The sequence below is a fragment of the Gallinula chloropus genome (assembly GCF_964237585.1).
Source record: "Gallinula chloropus genome assembly, chromosome: 3".
NCBI lineage: Eukaryota > Metazoa > Chordata > Aves > Gruiformes > Rallidae > Gallinula > Gallinula chloropus.
In genome coordinates, this window is record NC_140087.1 from 10,035,969 (window position 1) to 10,056,860 (window position 20,892).

General features: G+C 45.8%; 1 protein-coding gene across 3 annotated transcripts in view; it reads left to right on the top strand.

The window, feature by feature from the left end:
* Positions 1-20,428, top strand: part of FYN (FYN proto-oncogene, Src family tyrosine kinase) — a gene marked incomplete at its 5' end in the record, with an annotated part of 38,984 nt that extends 18,556 nt beyond the window's left edge. For all 3 annotated transcript variants that reach the window (XM_084261746.1, XM_084261747.1, XM_084261748.1), the window contains 4 exons: positions 1,864-1,940; positions 2,042-2,195; positions 10,606-10,737; positions 19,821-20,428. In XM_084261746.1, coding sequence (XP_084117872.1) covers positions 1,864-1,940; positions 2,042-2,195; positions 10,606-10,737; positions 19,821-20,029 — 572 coding nt within the window. In that variant the 3' untranslated portion in view covers positions 20,030-20,428. The remainder of the gene's footprint in view (positions 1-1,863; positions 1,941-2,041; positions 2,196-10,605; positions 10,738-19,820) is intronic.
* Positions 20,429-20,892: the final 464 nt, after the last annotated feature.

Sequence of the window (20,892 nt, forward strand, 5' to 3'; positions counted from 1 at the left end):
TACAACCTCCTGTCAGGTTGTTGTAGAACACGATATGGTCTCCCCTCAGCCTCCTTTAGGCCAGGCTAGCAGCCTGCTCCTTGACACAGAGGGAGGTGCACTGTGATGCATGAACAATGTGTGAGGAAGGAGAGAGGGGGCAGGAAACTTGAATTCACCTCTGGCTTCAGAGGAATTACAGATTCATCTCTGAACGGGGCCCAAAACCTGAAATCCACTGGATGTGCTAAGAAAAATTCAAACTTGGGAGGGGGGGATTGGTGCAGCTCAAGTACTTAATTGCATCAGCATTTAAACATCCCTGACAAGTGGAGATCTGCATTTTCTTGGTTTGAATGATACTACACACTGCTTCCCAAAGTCCTAGCTTTCCCCGGCACAAGAGAGTTCATATAGCACCTTATTTCAGTGTTTACTCGTTGGCCTGAGGTTTTTGTTTCTTCTTTTAGCACTCCTGAGGCAAAACTCACTCTCAGATACCAGCTTCAATTTTTCAGTCAACCCCACCTATCATTTTTATTTGTGGATGTGATTATTTCCCTTCTCTTTCCCCTTCCCTTTGCCCTTCTTCCTTCTCTTTTTCTTTAAGCTACTTAACCGGTAATGATGTAGTAAGATGAGAAGAGAAAAACTTTTCACTCTGTCAGATCTCCAGCAGGGGTGCTGAAAGCAGAGCAAAAGATCTGCTTGTTTTGGAAAAGCCAGTGAACCAAATAGGAAACATAAGTCCTTGCAGGGAAGTTTCATTGTACATTGGAGGATACACTCTGAAATTTTAAGTGCATTTTTTCGCTCTGTTTGGAGTTGGTTTTTATTTTCCTGGCAGGTGCCTGCCCACCTCCCTCATCAGAGGCATCCAAGCCCTGACTAACTCACACTTTAATCATATGTCTCAGTGACAAGCATGTGCTTTTTCCCCTTTAAAAAAAAAGATTTCTCAAAATCCTTCTGAAGTATGTGGTTTATTTTGGCTCACTTTACTAGTTTTTACTGTAACATTTTACATCTTTGGATCTGAGCTCGAGGCTGACGATTTATCAAGGGAGAAACGCCTAATCATCTGTCTTTTCCCTTTATTAAACCAATTCGTTGACCTTATTTAAAGGAGACTGCCACACTTCTCTGTTTGAATGCAAGACTGTGAAGGGAGATGTAGCATCCCAGGCCTTTTTTTTTTTTCTAAAGCTACAGGGAGCCTCCTTGCTTTCCCTTGTGTGGGGCAACCTAATGTGTCCTTATTACTTTTTCTAAAATTGCTTTCATTTGATCCCTGCTTTGTCTTCTCTAGCTTTGCATAGCAGCCTTCTAAAATTAATGGTTCGTGCTACATTTAGTTTTGAGTTACTTAGAGAAAAAGCACTACAGATTTCTAAGGAAAATTACCCTTTGTTAATGCTAACCCCTTTGGGCTTACCGGGCTCCAGGCTGACCTTTCTTTTGGAGCAGGTTGAGCTGGGATCTGACTTTTTCCATAGCTTGTGTGGCTTGGAACCGAGCTGATGCTTTGCAGCTAGCTGAGCCCTTTAGAGAGCAGCAGGTATGTGGTTTCAAAGAGCACTGGAAAAGTTTGGAAAGATCAGCTTTCTCAGTAACGGTCAGGAAAATGTTGTTTCTTTCCCCTGTAACTAACTCTCTTTGGACTAGTGACATATTTTTCTGCAAACCAACCTTAAAGCAGAGTGAAACAAGTATAATAAGAGAATTCTAAAATTTTGTGGGTTTGTCGGGGATTTTTTTTAACCATGGACTTGAATTCAAAACGTTGCTGTCTTTAATGTCACACAAATTGTTGCACCTCCATCCTGACAAACAGCCATTGTTTCCCTAACACCTCTCTCTATTGTGTCGGCTTTGCATTTGCAGGGAGTTTGCTAGATTTCTTAAAAGATGGAGAAGGAAGAGCTCTGAAGTTACCAAACCTGGTGGACATGGCAGCCCAGGTGTGTTTCCAGTGTTGAGCACTTATATGTAGACGTTTTATAGCCCGTGTCCCTCTGAGTTCATTTTAAACTGCACCGATTGTGTTTCACGCCTCTGGCAGGTGGCTGCAGGCATGGCGTACATCGAGCGGATGAATTACATACACAGGGACCTGCGCTCTGCAAACATTCTGGTGGGAAACGGCCTAATATGCAAGATTGCTGACTTTGGATTGGCAAGACTGATTGAAGACAACGAGTACACAGCCAGACAAGGTAGATACCGCACCCGGCATAGCACTGAGTGTCGTTCCTGGGGCAGGGGAAGAGTGGGATGTAGCTTTCAAAAGCTCCCTTTCACGTGCGTTGGGGTTGCTTTCAGTAAATCCTGGACTTGTATTAACTGCTGGCCTAGAACTTCACTGCTGATTGCATGTCCTAAAGAGAAGTCTTATGTAGTTGCCTTCCCTTTAAAAACTGACCACCATGAAACAAAGATGATGAGTGAGAGCACAGGCGGGTGCAGTGACGGTAAAGACAAGATCCTTGTGGTGCCCGATCCAAAAGCATACTTCACTTACTAGCCTCAAAAGCCCAAGTGGAGCAATCTGGAGAAGCCTGTGCAAGCTGTTTCTTTCACAGAGTGCCTTCTAGCATTTACTAACCACTGTCAACATTGCTGTGCTAGTCATACTCTCTTTCTTTCGAATGGGTCAAAGAATTGCACCTCTGTGCAATGGAGCTGTCTGTTTGAGTACCATTAACTTCTCTGGGAACTTAAAAAGTTACTCTAATAGGAAACTGTTTTCCAGTGCCACACAGAGTGCTGGGCACCACCAACCATTGATACACCATAAAAATGTATCAAAGGGTATTGTAGAGTCTTCTACAAAAGCCTCTGTGTGTGTGTGTGTGTGTATGGGTGGGTGGGTGTGTGTTCAGAACAAGGCATGACACAGGCTCTTTGTAGTTAGTCATTCTTTACAAGTCATGCTCAGCTGTCAGATGTTGGGCCAAGCCCACAGCGCTGCAGTTTTGCTCTTTCTGTAGGCAGTGCATTGGTAGCGCTTGCTTAGTGTGTGTCAGTAAATACCACGCTGTCCATTTCAGTGCCAAAGCCAAGGAGTGCCCTGCTAAACCCTACTGTATCATCAGAAAGCACAGGTCGGTTAAACACTCCATAAACTGCATTTACCCCTTCCTGTCGTGAGTATTTTCTCAACCTGAAGTCCCTGTTTCAGCGTGGGGTATTGCCATTAATTCACAGGAAAGAGCTAACCCCTGCCTGTAACAATTTTCAAGCGTTGACAGAAGGAGACAGAGAGTTTCCAGTGTGACTTGTCCCTGGGAGCTTTGGCCCCCAGGACAACCATTCACACTCCTCTGAGCTGCTGTCAGCAGTACCTAGTCACAGGAATGTAGGCCATGGGCTGCATCCACATGAAAAGTTGCCTTCTTCACATTTGGATGGCAAGGCCTGATTATTTGGGGGGGGGGGGGGGGGCTTGAAGAACCTGTGGTGGGTACTAATGCAGAGAGTTAACCACTATTGATTTCAGCCCGAGGGTGAGAATTGCTCCTTGCTGGAAAAAACAGCTTCCTCTGTTCTCTCCAGAGTAACAAGAGCATCTGCAGGCTCTGGTAGGCAGAAAGCTGCCTGCTTGCCCTTCCCCCTGTGTAAAACAAGAGGAGTTTTCCTTGAATAAGGCAGACAGATCCAGTCTGCAAAATGGCTTTGAAACAGTGCCCTATATTATCTCAGTTTCTGTCTGGTTTACAACCGTATCTTTTTTTTTCCCCTTCGGAAACCACCCAACATATACTTTGACATGACTAATTACTTGGTTTAATAGACAAGTATGTGACCTACTTCTGGCCAGATCTCTTCAGGCTCCTCCTGATCCGTAGGAAATCCTCTGATGACCTGTTTGCTTTCTGGCTTAAATCTCTCAGAACAGTTTTGCTCTCTTCATATGTTAGAAAGCTGTGAAAATCTGCCGGACTGATACTGAGAAGCTCGGAATTTTTTAGGACAATAAAAGTTACTGAACTTTGGGTGGGAAAACTTTGAGCTGAGGAGAGCATAATGCTGGGCCTCGCAGGGAGAGGGGGCATGGTCATAGGTATCTCCCTCCCTTCCTCCACAGCAGAAATCAGTTGAATTGTGGAAAAAGTGGCTGGGAAGGGAGAAGCAGTTCTGCTGTTAACCTGCATGGCTGATGATCCACAGATCTGAATCCTGCTTGCCTGGCTTCATTTCATGGTGCAAGTATGGAGAAGTCATCCATCCTTCCCATACTTCAGAGCAGTGGACAACACCTCAGGGTTAGGCTTAAGTCCTTCAGAGCTACAGAATTCCTTAAAAGAGATGACACCAACAGCTGTAATCACAGGCATCTTGTAGAAAGGTTTTCCTACTTTCACTAGTGGTTTTTTGGCCCTTTCTTAACTGGTAGCCTGTTCAAGGGAGGGGTGCATTTTTGACAAAGCAGCACCCTCTCAATTTACATTTCATTTACATTCCAAACCACTTGGGCAGGCAGGGTGAGTCTAGGACCTTTAATTTATCGCGGGAGAAACACGGTTGCTAATATGCCACTGCAGTTTTTCTTCCAAGTGGGATTCAGTCCTGGTTTGTTTAGTTAAACTTCAGTTTGAGCTCTGCTTGGTGGAGACCACAGTATCAGGAGGAAATGGTTGCCTCTGCTCATTTCCCATGACCTATTACTTCAGCCTCCGAGGGGATGCATCTGGGGACTGCTCTGTTTATCTAGCTGACTACTGCTTCAGTGGGAATTTTGACACGGGAGGAGAGCCTGGCCAGTGGAGGGAAGGGGAACAGGGAACGCTCTAGACTGGCAGCTCCTGTGGGAGAAGGGAAATGTTTTTCCCTTACAAAACCTGAAGATTAAAGCCTCTGGTAACTCTCAGCTCAGCAGTCATCCTTCTCTTGGCTTAAGCGTGTTAATACAGAGCTCGTTGTCGGTGTGGGGAAGAGGTGGTTTTCTCCAGCCTTGCTTGATCTCTGGCTCCCTTCCCCCACTGTCACTTTTGTCTCCGATTAAATATTTTGAAAGGAAACAGATGGGGATGCTTTGAGCCCCAGCGGGCTAGAGTGCAGCATTCCTGAACCTGTATGGGTATTACTCAGCCTGGTGGTAACGTTTTACTGACCAGTTTATTTTCTTTCTGGTTTGAACAAAGGAGGCCTGACTGCTCCTGATTTATGAGAGGTAAATAAAAAGCGGTTCGTTGTCTGCACTGCCAATTCTCAGCAATCGTCAGGAAGGAAAGAGATGGTCATGCCACTAATGATTTAAAGTGTGTGACTAGCAGCTATACGCTGCCATTAAATGATACACACACACAAAAAGTTCTTGGCTTGTAATGAGCATTTGGCTCCTCTTGCTTTTAGAGGAAGTGAGTAATCAAAGGGGAAAAAACATGCCTGTTAAAGTGACGCCCATTTTAAAGGCTACACTGGTGGACTGTGTTGCAGCCTGCGCCACTGGGGCTTGCTTCTTTTGGCTGTTGCAACATCTTCCCCCCCCCCACCACCACACACACACACACACAGAGTGTCAGGCACTCAGTCTTGTTGCCTTCCATCAGTGATGATGCTTCTATCAGTCCTGTAAGGCAAGGCTTAAAACTCCTGGTGTCCTACAGGACAGGACAGAGAGAAACTTCCCATCACCTGCAGCCTGGGGTTTCCCACACAGTTCTGCTACCCTTGCACCGCTCTCCTTCGCAGCTATGAGGAGCTTTGCCCGAGTGCATGTCATTTTTGTGGAGAGTGATGAGTGCTCCGCAGAGCTGCTGAGGAAGAGTTGTGACTATTCTAAGCAGTAGCAGCTGACACAGATTTGAAATTGTCTTCTTTAAAAAAAAAAAGAAACAAAAAAAGAAAAAAGAGCAGCTCCTTTCCAGGCCATGTTTCTACTGCATACGCCAGCAGCACTTGCAGCAGTGCTGCTCCAAGCACACATGAAACAGTAAGGATCTTTCTGATGCCTTCCAGACAAGTCAGAGCTATTTTGGGAGCTCTAGTATGTGTTTGTAAACTCTCAGATCATTTTTGCCTCCTTAACACTTTGAAGTGTCTCCTTCCTGACCTGCTGAAAACCAGTGAAGCTTCTTATTTTGATTTCCTAGAAATGAGCAGAGATTTCTTTCCACCTTCCAGGCTCTCTCCAGTCCTTTTGTAGAGTCTTGGCTTGCAGCTCACCAGCGAATCAGATCTCTCTTGTTCACCGCTGACTGTACTGTGGCCTTCAACGTCCAGGGCTTTGTTCTTGCTCTTTACCTGATCATTCCCAGGGCTAGCCATGGACCATGCAGGAGGAAGGACTCTTGCTTCTCAACAGCCAGCCCCCAGGGTCCCAGGGGGAAATCACTGATACGCTCCTACACAGATGCCATCTGCTCTGCAAGAAGGAGCGTGGCCAGGTCAAGAGGAAGGGCGAGAGGAAGGGGGGCGTGCAGGCAGAGGGCGAGAGGGGTGTTCAGATCCACAGTTCTGCCCCTTGTCCCCCGCTTCCTGGGGATGGGTCAGCCTGCTTCTGATGGCTGATGTTTTGCCAGCCTTGTAATTTCATGTTCACTCTCACAGCACAAGAAATGTAATTGCACAGTCCCTCCCACACAGCACTCATCATCGCCTACCAGGGCTGACTCGTTTCCTGTTACATGCTTGCTTCAGCACTTCGTTTTTTACCTTTTGTGGCTTTTCCTTTCCAGCCCCAGGAGCAATTCAGGGCTGAACTACATTCTCTGGTCACTAACCCGAGAGGTCCCTTGGTTTTCAGGTCTTAGAGCTTGGAGTGCTGCGTTGGGTTTGGTTTTAAGGTAGGAGAGGTAGCAGCTTTGTAGCATTTCTGGAAATAGGATCATTATCAAGCTGGCAGTGGCTCCGGGGCATGAATTTCAGAGGTTTCTGCTTCATCGAGATTTAGATCTGAGAAAACAAAGCTCTGAGGGATTTTCGTTTGCCTCAGAAGAAACCATGCAAGGAGTTGTATGTCAAGGTCACTCAATTATCCCAGCCCCCTCCGCTCCTTCTTATCATGTGACCTGCTTATAGCTGAGGAAGAATTAAGGCAGGGACACGGATTGATTTTTCCTAAGGAAATCCTCCTGGGAGATAACCTGTGTGAAGGCCTGGGCAGAGGTCCCAAGAACAGGGCCGAGCCTCACAAAAATCCTCAGCGGTAGGAGGCAGAGCCGGCTGCCCTAATGGTAAATTGTACAAGCAGCTTGGGCTTGATTTGCTCACAAGCAGCACAGAAACCCAAAAAAGGCTTTCTCTGGGCTGAAATGCTTCAAAAATGGGACAGAGAAAAAAGATGCAGATTCCTATCTCTCTTTGGGGCAAAGACAGGCCATCCTGACCTAACGAATGTGGTGCGCGGTGGGTCTGTATGCATGGAGTTACTGACCTGCAAGTTTGTCATAAAAATCCTTCCAGCAAAGAAAAGAGAATTTCCCTCCCCACCTCCCACCCCTCTCCACCCCTTGATGTAAAATCTGCCTTCAAAGTCGGAGATATGCCACCTTGTCAGCTGGGGTGATTCGGTTTATCAGATTTATTAGCATGCTTGTCAGTAATACGCTTTTTATCTGATGGTCTGCTGCTGTAATTTGTTTGCAGCACAAAGTCAGCTTGTTTAATAAGCTGCTGAGGCCTGGGCAGGGGGAGGGGGTGGGTTTTCTAATCAGCATGTTGGGAGGAGAGCAAGCGCAGAGACTGCGTGTCGGTCAGGAGCCAGCGTCTGGCCTGCGCCAACACTTCGTACAGCAGCAGTGACCGGGGGGCTTCAGAGCGGCGCTCAGCACATTTGGGGATTGTTGTGTTTCCACAGAAGTGCACTGCCTGTGCCTGCAGTGCCAGGCGTTAAATGGGAGGCAGGACCTCGGGGGATCCCTGCTAGACACACCCCCCACCTCCCCAGTTCTCACAAGCTGTGCTATGGCAGGGCATGTGATGTACCTGCAGCTGTGCAGGTGCCCAGGCTGGGATGTCCTCACTGGTCTCTGCTCTCCCCTCACTGATGGCACTGTCATACTGGGTTGTGGGCTTTCTTGGACCATCTAACTCCAGCATCTGCTGCAGGGACACAAAACCATGAGGCAGGGATCCGCTAGTGAGCTCTCTGCCAACCTTGCCTTTCCTTTATCACTATCCCTACCATCTATCACTTCAAACCAAAGTTCAGGAAATACTGCACAAAACACAGAACATGGGATTTTTCTATTAGTTGTTTCATTTGGAGAATCACCCACAGCAGGGGCAGCACAGAAACATAACGAGTAGCTGTGCTGTCATTAGAAAATCCACAGCACAGACTGTTTGTCTTCTCCAGCAGCGCACGTCACAGTCCAATAGTGTTTGACTGCTCTAGCTCTCCAGAAAAGGGATGTGCTGGAATTGTCCCCCTTCTTCTCACCTATTTACCTTGCTTCTCATCTTCCCATGGTCCCTCAACGCACCACATACTGACTTCCCAGTGCCACACCAGCAGTAGATGAGGAAGGCAAAAATACCAGGGGAGTCGGCCACAAAGGAGTTGGAAGTGATTTCTTTCCTCCAAAGATGAGTTGTAGGTGGTTAGTGCCTTTGGATCTGGGTATGAAGCACGAGGGAATTAGCCCAGGTTTCGCTCAGCATCTCAGAAGAACACAGCTGATTAAAGAGGAAAAATAATGTGTTGAGTAAAACATGTGCAACACGTGAACAAGCAAACCCCATGCTTGGCTATCTCACACAGCAGCAGCCAACGTCCAAGCCTTCGGGCTGCTGGCCAGCCTGGAGCTGTTTGTTCAGCTGGCACGGTGTGTGTGTACTATCCTGGCTGCACGTAGGAGAGAGCAGAGGGACGTTAGCCCTCGTATCCATGGCTTGCCTGCAGAAGGCCATCTAGAGCCATGCACTGTAGGCCTAGGGAACATTTTTCTGGAGATCGGCAAGGGGTGCTCAGCCCCAGGATCTGCTGGTGGATGGGAGAGCCCGTTGCCAACCCTACGTGGATGCTGGTGCTGCTGAAGCTGGGCCAGCTTCCAGAACAGAGGCTCAGGTGATGGCAGGGGGCTGCCAGAGGGATCTCGGCTATCATGGCAAAGGTGGTTTTTGAGAGCAGATGAAGTTCTGTACATTTTCATCTTTCAGAGTAAGATTGGTGCTGTGAAGAAGTGTAGGTTAGGGAGATTGAGACTAAAGCCGAGCACCACCCAGAGTTTAGCTCTTGCCTGCATGGCAACTAGTGAAAATACAGAAGCAGCAGATCTTTCTGAAAGTGAGTAGGCATCCAGAAATCCTCTCGTCACCTTTGCAAATGTAACCACTGATGTGTTGATGTTTAACTAGATTTAAGTTCCCGACTTCAGGCAATCAGGGTTTTCAAACTTTGTCTTGCATCTTTTTACAGAGCAGGACTTCCTCGAACAACTCCAGTTTTCCCTAGGAAAACGTATTTGTTTCTGAACAATGTATTAGCACACCTAATGTTTTACTAAGTAAGGAGATGAGAATCACTGTGTTTACTTTGTACTCTGGGAAAGCCAGACTGCAGCGTACGGCAGAAGATCCGGCCGTAGAGCACTGGATGTGACGGCAGAACCGCGCCGGCAGGGAACTGTAAACAGCCCTGTAACTCCACTCCCTGAGAGTGATTTGTCCACGTTGCTACACTTTCCACACTCCTCCTGAAAGCTGAGGGAACTTTTTATGAGAGGGTGGTGAGAAGTCAAAGTCAGTCGGTTTCCAAATCCGAGAGTGTTTGTCACTGGGGATCAGCAATAAGCAACGCAACTCTTTTCTGCCTGTATGTTAATACAAGGCACCAGGGAAATGTCTGCATATTTTTTCATACATGCTACGAGTTAATTATTACCACAAGACTTCTTTAAAGTCAGACTGAAAATATTTTTCCCTGAGAAAACAGTAAATGATTGGAAAAGCAAATAAATCAATGTTTAAAGGCTTGTTATCTTACCATCCTTACCACAACTGGCTCCTGCAAGCTCTGATGATGGATGAGCACATTAGAACTGCACGTATTTAAGGCACTACAGGCCTTTCAGTGCCAGGAGCTTAACGTACACTGTCAAGTTATAAATCACAGGCCAAAGTTGTGCCTTGACATCACTGCACTCCCAGCAACTCAAATGGCAGCAGTATTTTTAAGTCCTTGCATGTTTCCAGTGCAGTGTTAGGTTTGGTTTTAATTTACGTTTTTACTGTGTTTGTTTGGTTTGCATTTTGCTCAGCTTGAGCAGGGAAACCGGGAGGTACATTTCCAATAAGTGACGCTTCTGTGCATACATGCTCAGTGTGTTTGACCTGCGAATATCACAGGGAATTGTTAGTTTAAAACATTTGGGGAGAATTTCTATATTGGATTTATTGGAGTTTTTTAACTTGGGTTTTTTTTTTTTTCCTTTTATAAAACTTCAAACCCGAATTAAAATGCCTGAGCCTTCTCTTGGGATGCGTGGCAAGCCCACCCCTTCCCTGCTAAGTCTTTCCTTCTGCCTTATGTGTTCCACCCACCTGTCCTCTGCCTGTACTCCATGGAGCTGTTTGCTAACACCTGCCTGCAGCTCTGTCCCCCTGCACATGTTGTCACCTGCACACAGGTCCTGTGGCTCTGCCTCTGTTCTGAAAAGGACACCTCTGTTCTTCCATCAGGTGCGAAGTTTCCCATTAAATGGACTGCGCCCGAAGCGGCATTGTATGGAAGGTTCACAATAAAGTCGGATGTGTGGTCTTTTGGGATCCTACTGACAGAGCTGGTAACAAAAGGGAGAGTGCCATACCCAGGTAAGGAAACAGTCCGAGCCCTGCTTCATCTGGGGAAGGGAGTGGGAACAAGATCAATGCTTAAATTGGGATGTTTATCTATTTTGACTGGGCTCACAGGAGGGTGGTTATCGTGCGTGAGTCCTGTTGTACGCTTGGAAACTGGCCTGACTCTGAAAGCTGCTGCGTGATGGTCATGATAAAAGTGTCAAGAGGACAGAAAATCCAACATATTGGTTTCTAATTTTTGTAATGGTTCTCAATGCAATCGATATACTTGCTAGCCAATAGTGAAAACAATGTAAAACACCTGTTCTGTGGAGTGTGGAGTAAATAGCTCTCCACAGGGTCGCGTTCACTTTGAGATACCGACAGCAGCGTTCCTCTGTTTGTTCTGCCAGTCTGCTTCTCTGCAAAGTTTCATGACTGTCTAAGTGTCTGGTGCTACCAAATCTCCTGTTTTTATAAACTCTTAAATTTTAATCCTTGCTTTCGAGAGGGGTGGAAAGGAAAGAAACTAATCCTGTAATGTGCAGGCCGGAGCTCATGGCAGGGTCACAGCGGGGCCAGGTTCTCTGCATGGGGGAACCAGAGGCCTCATGGCTCTTTGTTGAAACCCTGCCAAGTATCCGATGGATTAAGATTTGTAGGAGGGGTGATTGGATCTGCCTATGCAGAAAGAGCTTTTCATTCTGTTGCCCCCCCCCAAAGATTGTAGGCATTCAGGTGAAGAGGGAAGGGATGAGGTGAAAGCAGTGTGTTTCAGGGTGAAGAACTTAATCCCTTCATTTTCTTATCAGCACAGAGACTAACAACAGGACATCTAGCTGCATCCTTTTCTTTTTCTAAAAATAAAACTCTCTAAATGCTCACCAGTATGGCTGTGTGCACTGCAGCTGATTTGATGGAAGCTGCCCCTAAAGCAGTTCTAGTTTTCCAGTCTGTGCCGTGGTTGAGCAGTCAGACCCACGCATCAAATTGTGCAGGAGAAGCATCAAGGTGGAGTTCAGTTTATCCTGAGGTATCTCAAGGCATGTCAGAAGGCTGGACTAAGGAAAACTAAGCTCCCAGAGTTTTACCAGGAATTTCAGCTTTGGTAGTGCCCAGCAGCCAGTAGTTGATGTTTGAGAAGGGAATATGAGGACTGGAAGGCTTCTTGTGATAAGCAGTGAATTTTGGCATGATTAACAGGGCTCAGCTTAGCAAAGCTGTTGACTGTGACAACAGAATGAGGTAGCAGAAAGTGGGATGACGTGTGTCTGTGGGATGGATGAGTCCCTCTGCGCAGCACTTCCCCATGCTGTTAAAGAGTGGGTGTTGCCACCAGTAGCCGGTACAAAGGTCTTCTTTCCAGGAAGATTACTGGCAGTGGCGTGGGAGAGCCATGATTTCCACAGGCTTATTGAGGGCTAAATGCAGACGTGGCACAGGGTGCAAAGGTTGAAGATAGAAACTAGATGAGTAAGACTCAGCTGATAATGCTGCTTCTCCCAGAGGGAGGGTGGGCAACACTCTGCTCCATGCTGGGCTGCAGGAAGAGGAAATTCCTAGTCACTACCAGCAGAATGGGTGCATGGGGGCTCTCACCAGCCAGAGCAGACTTAAGGTGAATTTTTTCCCCTGAGCTCCACACTGGTGGGGCAGAGATGTTTAGTGACCACCCTTCTCTCTTGTCACATGCATGACCACAGACACACAAACACACACATAGGATCAGGACTGTTCTGGGCCAACATTTCCATCTATGCCCCGTTAACCCACAAGGCTGTAACTGAACATAATGTTGACCATGGCAGCAGAGGATGTCTGCACTTTCCAAGTGTTCTCTTCTCCCTCTGAAGGAGGAAGAGGCCACTGGATGTGCGTTTAAGTGCCTGCAATACATAAGCTCTTCTAGGACCCATGACAGAAACCTAAGCCGTGGTCTGTGTCCTGAAAATGCAGACAGTTTTATTATGTGGCAGTTTGAGCACATCAAAGACAACGAGCGGCGTCTCTCCTCTTTCAGCGCTGTCCACCCCTTTCATCCCTCACTACATAAAGCCCTCAGACACTGAAAGTCTCTCTGTCACACTCACCCCCACCCGCACTAGGAAGACATCAAGTAGCTGAAAACAACTTTGTGTTTGTTACATATCACAGAGTCAGCATTTCTGGATGGCAATGTAGTGCCTCAGTTATGCACAGGGCCCTTCCTACCCACTGGCACTCCCACCCTGCTCAACCAGGAGCCCCTAACCATTCTCATGGTCACCATCACTTCCCTCTTTGTCAGTTTTAAGTCTCTATTTTAAATCTGAATTTCCAAAGTCTTTAGAGATTTTCAGCGTGGTACCATTCCCCAGACCCTAACTGAGAAAGCTTTTGCAGGCTGTGGGGAGGGGAACTGAGGCCCTCCCAGAAGGGTCTGTCTTTGCATAGGGATTGTAAAGAAGGCTCAGACGTCCCAAGGTGACAAAGACTTCCTGAGCTCATCAGAAGAGACTTTATTTTGCACCCTGACATGGAAAGGTGCATCCATCTCTTGCTTCATGGCAGGGGGAGGAAGGACATCTGAAGGATAAAGCTTCACGAATTCAGGTCCCTGTCTGGGGCAAGGAGTAGGGCTCAGATGCACTCATAAGACTTTTCCTACCACCATGACATGGTCTGCATGAGGAGGCAAAGATGGGACATTAAATACCCCAAGAGACAAGACAGCCCTCCTCACCCAAGTAGGCAACCTATAGGTGAGAGAATGCAGTTTGTAGGCACTGTCAATCGCTTGGGCACCCAAGGCATCTGGATTTGCAAGCTCTGGGAAGGGTCAGCCTTGAAACAAAAAGGGTCATGGGGCTGTCACTTTGCTGTAATACCCAGGTTCTGAAACATCAGGGCATGTTGTCCTGATGTTTCTGCTTACAGCTTGTGGCAGGCCAGGAGAAACAGAGGCCATCAAGTAAAGCCATTGCTCTCTTGCTTGACAAGATCTTGGTGCCTGGAGAGGTTATTCATAGCACACCCCCAGTCCTGCAGTGGTATCCATACCCACAGGGCATGGTAACTTATGCCTCCAACAACCAGGAACTGTTTTAGGCTTGTGTAGAAGGAGGGAGAACCACGAGGACAGAAGGCAGTGGGCAATATATAGGAGGGGAGAGACAGTATGGAAAAGGACTTGGCCTTCATTGTCCCCTCCATATTTCAACCAGTTCTTGTCCTGATGCCCCATTTTGGAAGGGAGGCTGGAGCAGTGGTGTGACATGTGAGCAGTAAAGGTTTTGCTGGCAGAGATGAAGATCAGGCTAGAGTTCATAATCAAGCCTTGCCCCAGACCATATAGCTCCCACAAGCAAGACTGGCTTTTTGACAGGTGTCCTCATCTTCATCCTTCACCTGAGCTCGTTTCTCTGTCAGTGGATGTAATGAGCAGCTCTGGTAACAAGTTTCTTAGTGCTTTGCATAGCCTTCCCTAATGCTTTCCCATTCTTTTCACAAGGCAGCAGACTGATATAAGCAACTTTCAGAGTCTTTCTGGACATTAGGTCCTATTTCCACTATTACAACAGGGAAAGTTTAAAACATAGTCTGCTTAGGTGAACTTTTTTCAGTGTCTTTTTCACAAATTCCCTTTGGATGTTAGTTTTGAAGTTTTTAATGGAGTTTAAGAGTAGGAGACCACATTTCTTTAGCAGTAGTCATAGAATTTGGGGTTTTTTTTTACATGTTGCCTTTTGGATAGTTAAAAATCTCAGCTGCACTAAACAAGCACCTCTGCACTTCTCACCCCTTCTGCTTTCAGCTGCACTTGTCACATCCAAGAGCATTTTCATTTTATGTCTGGTGTGACAGACATCACATGGCTGCCTCTGGCCAGTGTTTGGGCTCCGAGTAGCTCTGCAGTCCCAGGGGAGCTGTGTTCAGCCTCCTCATCCTTGGGGGAAGCTGGACCACCAGTGCCAGAGAGCTCATGGTATGCTGCCCAAGGCTGGGACCCAGTACACATCGGTGGGCAGCACATGTGTGTGTGCCATCATCCTGGATGGTAGGTGAGGAGTCGAGAGAGATGCGTACTCAGCACAGATAAGCTCAGGTGGGTTTCTTTGTAAGAAGGAATGCTCCACTCAAAAATGCTCTAGCTCAAAGTTGCATCTCTTATACCAAGCATCTCTTATTTTCAAAACCAAACCAAACCAACAGAGATTGATAGCCTAGTTTGGCACATGATTTGAGGATGGAAGAGTTGTTAGGGGTTTTCAGGCCCTAATTTCTAAATGAAGTCACATTAGTTTTTATTTTTCAAAGTTGTTACTACTTTTGCACAGAAATAACCAGGTTCATACTGTACTCAGTAAGAACAGCGTTGTGCTTCAAATGTTACCTTCCTTTAGGAGCAACTTCACATTTCATTCAGTGCACTATCATGCCTGCACGTGGAATAATCTCCCTTCCTAAGTCCTATATCCCATCCCTGAGACCTCACCTCTGGCTTTTCTTTGAGGCTGCCTGTGGAAGCTAGAAATCATGCTTCTACATCAAACTGAACAAAACTCCAAAATTCACCTGTCTCCTCTTTTGAGAGCATGCTCTGAGTGCCAACATGATCCAGCCCCTCTGGACAACTACACAGTTTTACCTTCCTGAGGAGGGCCAACATGTCCACATCTGAGGAACCTCTGACCAGGAGCAGAGGGCCAGCTGTGGGCTCTCAGGGAATCTGAAATAATGGGTCTCTGCAGATGGGCAGCAGCTGAGCTGGTGTTTTAAGAGTCCTACTTTTAAGCATTGGTGTCTGCATTAGTTTGATCACTGGTCTGAAAGTATGTAGTGAGTCCTGAAGGAGCATAATCCTCAGTCCAACAGAAGAAAGCAAGAATAAAGTGCCCCGAAACCACCACTGACCTCACTGGACTTCACATTGCCCAACATAACCTATATAGCTGATTAGCTTTGCATGTGGGGGTGCTGCCTAGTTACAGCAAAGTTTTCAGTCTTCTGGAAAAGCAACACTGCCCAGATCTGTGCTATTTACACATTTGCTGTGCCCATCTAATCAAGCTCCTGAGAGCACTCCAAAGCACTTCCCAGCATTTTCTTTAGCAGCAACTGAAAACTTCACGTCTTCTTTTATGTCACAGTAACTCTTACTGCTGCAGCTTTTCTTGGAGAAGCCAAGCAGCATCACCTTTCTGCCCCCACTTCACAGAGATTTTTATTCTGTTGAGTATTAAAGTAGCCATATTCCTGTGGCATCCTGAGATTACTGGAGGTTTCACTAATAAAGTTGGATGGTGGGAAGTTATTTTGTGTCTGGTCTTCTCAAGCAATAAAAAGCTAATGGAAAAGCCATCCTTGGGAAATTGGATGTTTCCTTCTTGGTTCAAATGGTAATTCTAGAAGCATCCTGAGCGCAAGCTGATTTTTCAAGCAGATGAAATAGCTGCAGTTTACAGAAGAATATTGCTGGGTATTTTACTCCACAGATTTAAGGATTTTAGGATAAACTTTTCAGCAGTCTAGAAGCGCACTGCAAGCAGAATTTCATTTATTATTTACTAAAAGAGTTGAAACTCTCGGGTATTCATTAGGAAAAAAAGAGTTGTACAGACTGCTCAAATATTCTCTCTGTGGTGTTAGAAGATACAACAGGCTCCTGCTATCAAAGGAGAAACACTAAAAGTTGTAAGATAAGATAAGCGAATCTAGATAATAGGTTTGTAAACATAAATAGGCCTTTTAAGAGGTAAAAAGTATACCTGAAATGAAGCTATTTTTAGAAGTCTGGGTAAATAATCCAGTCAATTTTTGAAAAGAAAAAAAAAAGCAATGGAGAGTCTTTTGTTTAAATCAAAACCAACAGGATTTCTTTGGCAAACCTTAGGTGCTGCAGCCATTGCTGGATGTCTGAATTCCAGCAAGGAACATGAGGATTATTTGGTTTAGCTTCATGTCTGGGTTTTACTGGGAGGGAGGAGAAAGGAAAAGAAGGGCATTTCCCTGGATTATACCATGATGAGAAAACCTGGCTCAACTGGCTTTCCAGGGACAAAAAAGGGCTACGAGTTTAGACACTGATGGCTCTTTCATGTTCTTTTTTGCTATCTTTTTTCTTTTTTCTTTTTTTTTTTTTTAAAGGGAAGTGAAGAGCTGTTTATATTATTCCTCCCCCCCTCTCTCCTCAGGGTTTTTCTTCCAGCATCCAGTTGGTTATCAAGTTTCAGAGTCTGCTTTGCAGCACTGAGTAGTAACACACTGGATAAAAATATGAAACATTGGATATCTTAGAATAACAAATGAGCTGAGAAGGAGCTTTTCTGCTGTTGTTGCTTCCACTCATGTTGTACTTAAAGGGGCACTGCCAGCACTGCCAAAATAAGAGCCAAGAACGCAGTTTGTTTGTGGTTTAGGGATATACAATAGATGAGTTACTGGTAACACTTATTTCCATAGCCTTTAATGTGTAGAGGAAGTTCTTACCCCAAAAGATGAGGTTATTCAGCTGATTCAAAGGTGAGGATATGAAAAGAGAGTGCAGATTTTTGATCAAGACACAAATCACAGAAACTAATATTGAGAACACGGCGTGAGCAAAATGCCCATTTCTTTTCCTTGCAGCCTCTTGGAAACAGCAAGGCCAGGAAGGTTGGGTTGGTGCTGCCTTTGGGTTGGTGAGGACTAACAGACCACTGGCACTGATTTGTAATTTAATAAGAAAGTAAAATGGGTTTGAAAAAAGTTCTTTTCAGATAATGAGGAACACCTCAATGTTTGTTTGGTGTGTGACAGGCCTTTCTAGCTTGTTGTGAGCCTGTGTGACCTAATAACATCAGCTTGGAGTCAACAGTACAGGAGACCCTTAAGTCTGTGCAGAATCTGATGTCTGCAGCGGACTGTTACTACTCTGTTTTCATCATTCTGTGGAGTCCTCACCACAGACCACTTCAGGTGCCATACAGAGTGTTCGCTGCCTCTCAGAAACCTCTAACACCAAAAATACAAGGGGTGGATGCAGGTGATAAAGCAAACATTAGAAACCAGTGCTAAAGCATTTGACTGCAAGTTAGGAAATACTGCCAGCCAGTAACCTGACCTTGCTTTTTGCAATCATTGCTGCTATCAGGAACGGTAAGGAGGGGTTTGGAATCACAGAATCATAGAATGTGCAGGGTTGGAAGGGACCTTTGGAGGTCATCTAGTCCACCCCCCCTGCAATAATCTGGGACATCTTCACTAGATCAGGTCCTCAGAGCCCTATCAAGCCTGACCTCGAATATCTCCAGGGATGGGGCCTATGGGTCTCTGGGCAGCCTCTTCCAGTGATCTACCACCTTCACATTGAAGAACTTTTTCTGAATATCCAACTTAAATCTCCCCTTTTCTATCTTAAAACCATTACCCCTTGTCCTGTTGCTACATGCCCTCGTGAACAGTTCCTCCCAGCTTTCTTACAGGCACCTTTCAGGTTTGTGGGAGGATGAGGCAGTTTTCTGGGGCGGTTCCTCCATTCACAACAGGCAGCATAAGAAACAGCACATGGGTGCTTGTTTGAAGATCGAAGGTGCTGCAGTAAGCTAACCAGAACTGTGAATTGACTAGGACATGGCCAAATGAGAGCCTAAATGCCCGTGGGCAGCCTGTTGTGAGGCTTTGAGAGTGAAGACAAGCAGCTGGTACTGTACATAGTCAACAAGGAGCAAGTGACAAGAGCATGCAAGGGGTGGTTACATTTACAGGCTGGGAAAGTGATTCTTGCAGGGAAACTGCAAACGGGTATCAGCAGGAGGACATTACTCTGTCAAGATAAGAGGAAAAGGTGTTTTGTAATCCTAACAAAATTTTGCAGATGCTTCTTTCAAAACGTCCTTAAGAATTAAACACAGGCAGGATGTGAGGACACAAAGTAAAGACCAAATCCAAGGATACAGCCTAGTTACCGGCCTAAATACTGTGCAGTGTAAAGATATTCCCACTAATCAAGATGTAGTGTAAACAAATGAATCTGTATTGAAGAAGGTGATTGAATTACTTCTCACAAATGAGCTTACCAAAAATACGAGGTAGAGACAATCCCCTGGGTCCTGAAGGTGGGACAAGAACATTTTTTAAAGCGATGCCCTGAAAGTGCAGAGTGGAGGAGACCCGGGGAAGGATGGTGTCATGGAAGCTGGAGGTGGATAAGCTAACAGAAAGAGCAACATCAAGGTGCTGGTTTCAGGACTTGGTCATGGAGGAACTTAAGTGTCCCTACAAGTTCTCCTGTGGAGCAGTTTGGCAGGATCCATTAAGTCAAGGGAGTGAAGCCGGCAGTACATTTCAGCAGAGGACTGGGGCAGGGCTTGCCAACTGGACGGAGCTTGTGGTCAGCATGCCCACTTTCTGTGAAGCACTAGCCTGCAGTGCCAGCCTTAACTTTGGGCACTGTTAAAAAGCTGGTAATACAAATCCTTTACCTGTTTTGAGAGAGAGCAGTGCAGCTATTTCGCCAGCACTTGCCTTGTCTTCTGAGCAGCATTGTTCTCTTCTGGGTTGGGGTGGAACAGTGGAATATGGTAGAAACAACACTGCCCAGCACAGATTGAGGGAGTGTGGATCAGCAGCTGCACTAACCTTCTGAACTGATGTTGAAGGTAATGCTGCCAGACATCCCCAGCAAACTGAAGCATCAGAGCTTGTCCTGGAGTCTCTGCAGTGTGATCTCACAGAGCACTGCAAGAAAGGCCCACGCTTGGGGAGAGGGTTTCAGAAATCCATCTCAATTTCTGGAATTTTTATTAGCGTTTGTTTTAGTGTGTTTATTTTCCTTAACCACTTTACAGCATATATTTCACTGCTGCTGCTGTTGGGGAGGAACAGCAGCAAATCCTGCCCATTGTGAGTAAGCCAAGAGAGTAGCAATGGGAGAAGCGTTTTGGTCATCACCAGATCCCAAAACCCTCTAAGGAAATAATCCAGGTTACCTTGCAGTAGATGAAGAGCTGAAACAGGACATTGGGGTGGCCTTGTTTCTCTTGTCTGAACCCAAAGAAATCAGTCTGATGAAGAAACCCACGTGTATTCTAGATACAGTTACACTCAGGTTAATTTTCCTGTAGTTTTAACAGTGTGGATTTGTCTGCCCTTTCCAGGCATGAATAACCGCGAAGTCTTGGAGCAAGTAGAACGCGGCTATCGGATGCCATGTCCTCAGGACTGTCCCATCTCCTTGCACGAGCTTATGATCCACTGCTGGAAAAAAGACCCAGAGGAGCGTCCAACTTTTGAATATTTGCAGGGTTTCCTTGAAGACTACTTCACTGCAACAGAACCCCAGTACCAGCCCGGCGACAACCTGTAAACACCTGGTCTCCAGACACTGTCACGAATTACCAGGTGTTTCTCAGCCCTTTCCCCACCTGCCCTTCAACTTCCAGCTCTGTGATCGGCTTTCTCCAGAGTGCAGCATCTTCTTCCAGCAACACCACCGTGCACAGGAGGGGCTGAAGCTGGGAACTTTTTCTGCAGCCCTTCCCTCTGACCACTTGTCCTAATAATCTGAATGTCCTGGATGAAAAGGAGAAAAAAAAACACTTGCTTTTTTTTTTTTTTTCTGAATCAAAGACTCCAAAACTGCATTGTATTGATGTTATGTAAACTGCAAAACCTCTGTTCATTGTAAATAGTAACTCAGTGCCAATAACTGATCCTAGTGCTTTCCTTTTTTTAAAATGCAAAAACCTATGTGATTTTAACTAGTCTTCTCCTGATTCAACTAAAAGTATTATTTTCCAGAAGTGGCCTCTTTGTCTAAAACATTTTTTTTCATGTTTTAACAAATAAATAAAAGGAAAACAAACAAAAAAAAAATCAGGACAGGTGTTTGGTTTTTTGCTTTTTTTATATATAAAATATATATAATATATATACATACCTGTACATACAGTATATGGGTGCTATTGCAGGGGAAACTCATTCGGAATGGAATGGCTCCAGCTGCAGCAGTACCCAGAAAGCGATAATTTTACTGCAGACCTGAAAACACTGGTGGGATTCTGAGAGCCAGTGGTCGAATTTTTTGGCTTTTGCCAAGCATGATTTTGTTGGGTTTTTTTTTTTAAATTGGATTGCACTTTTTTTGTTTTGTTTTGTTTTGTTTCTGATTACGTACCTGTAGATGGTTGTAACTTTGCTCTTTCAGGAATCATGGGCTGTATTTACAGT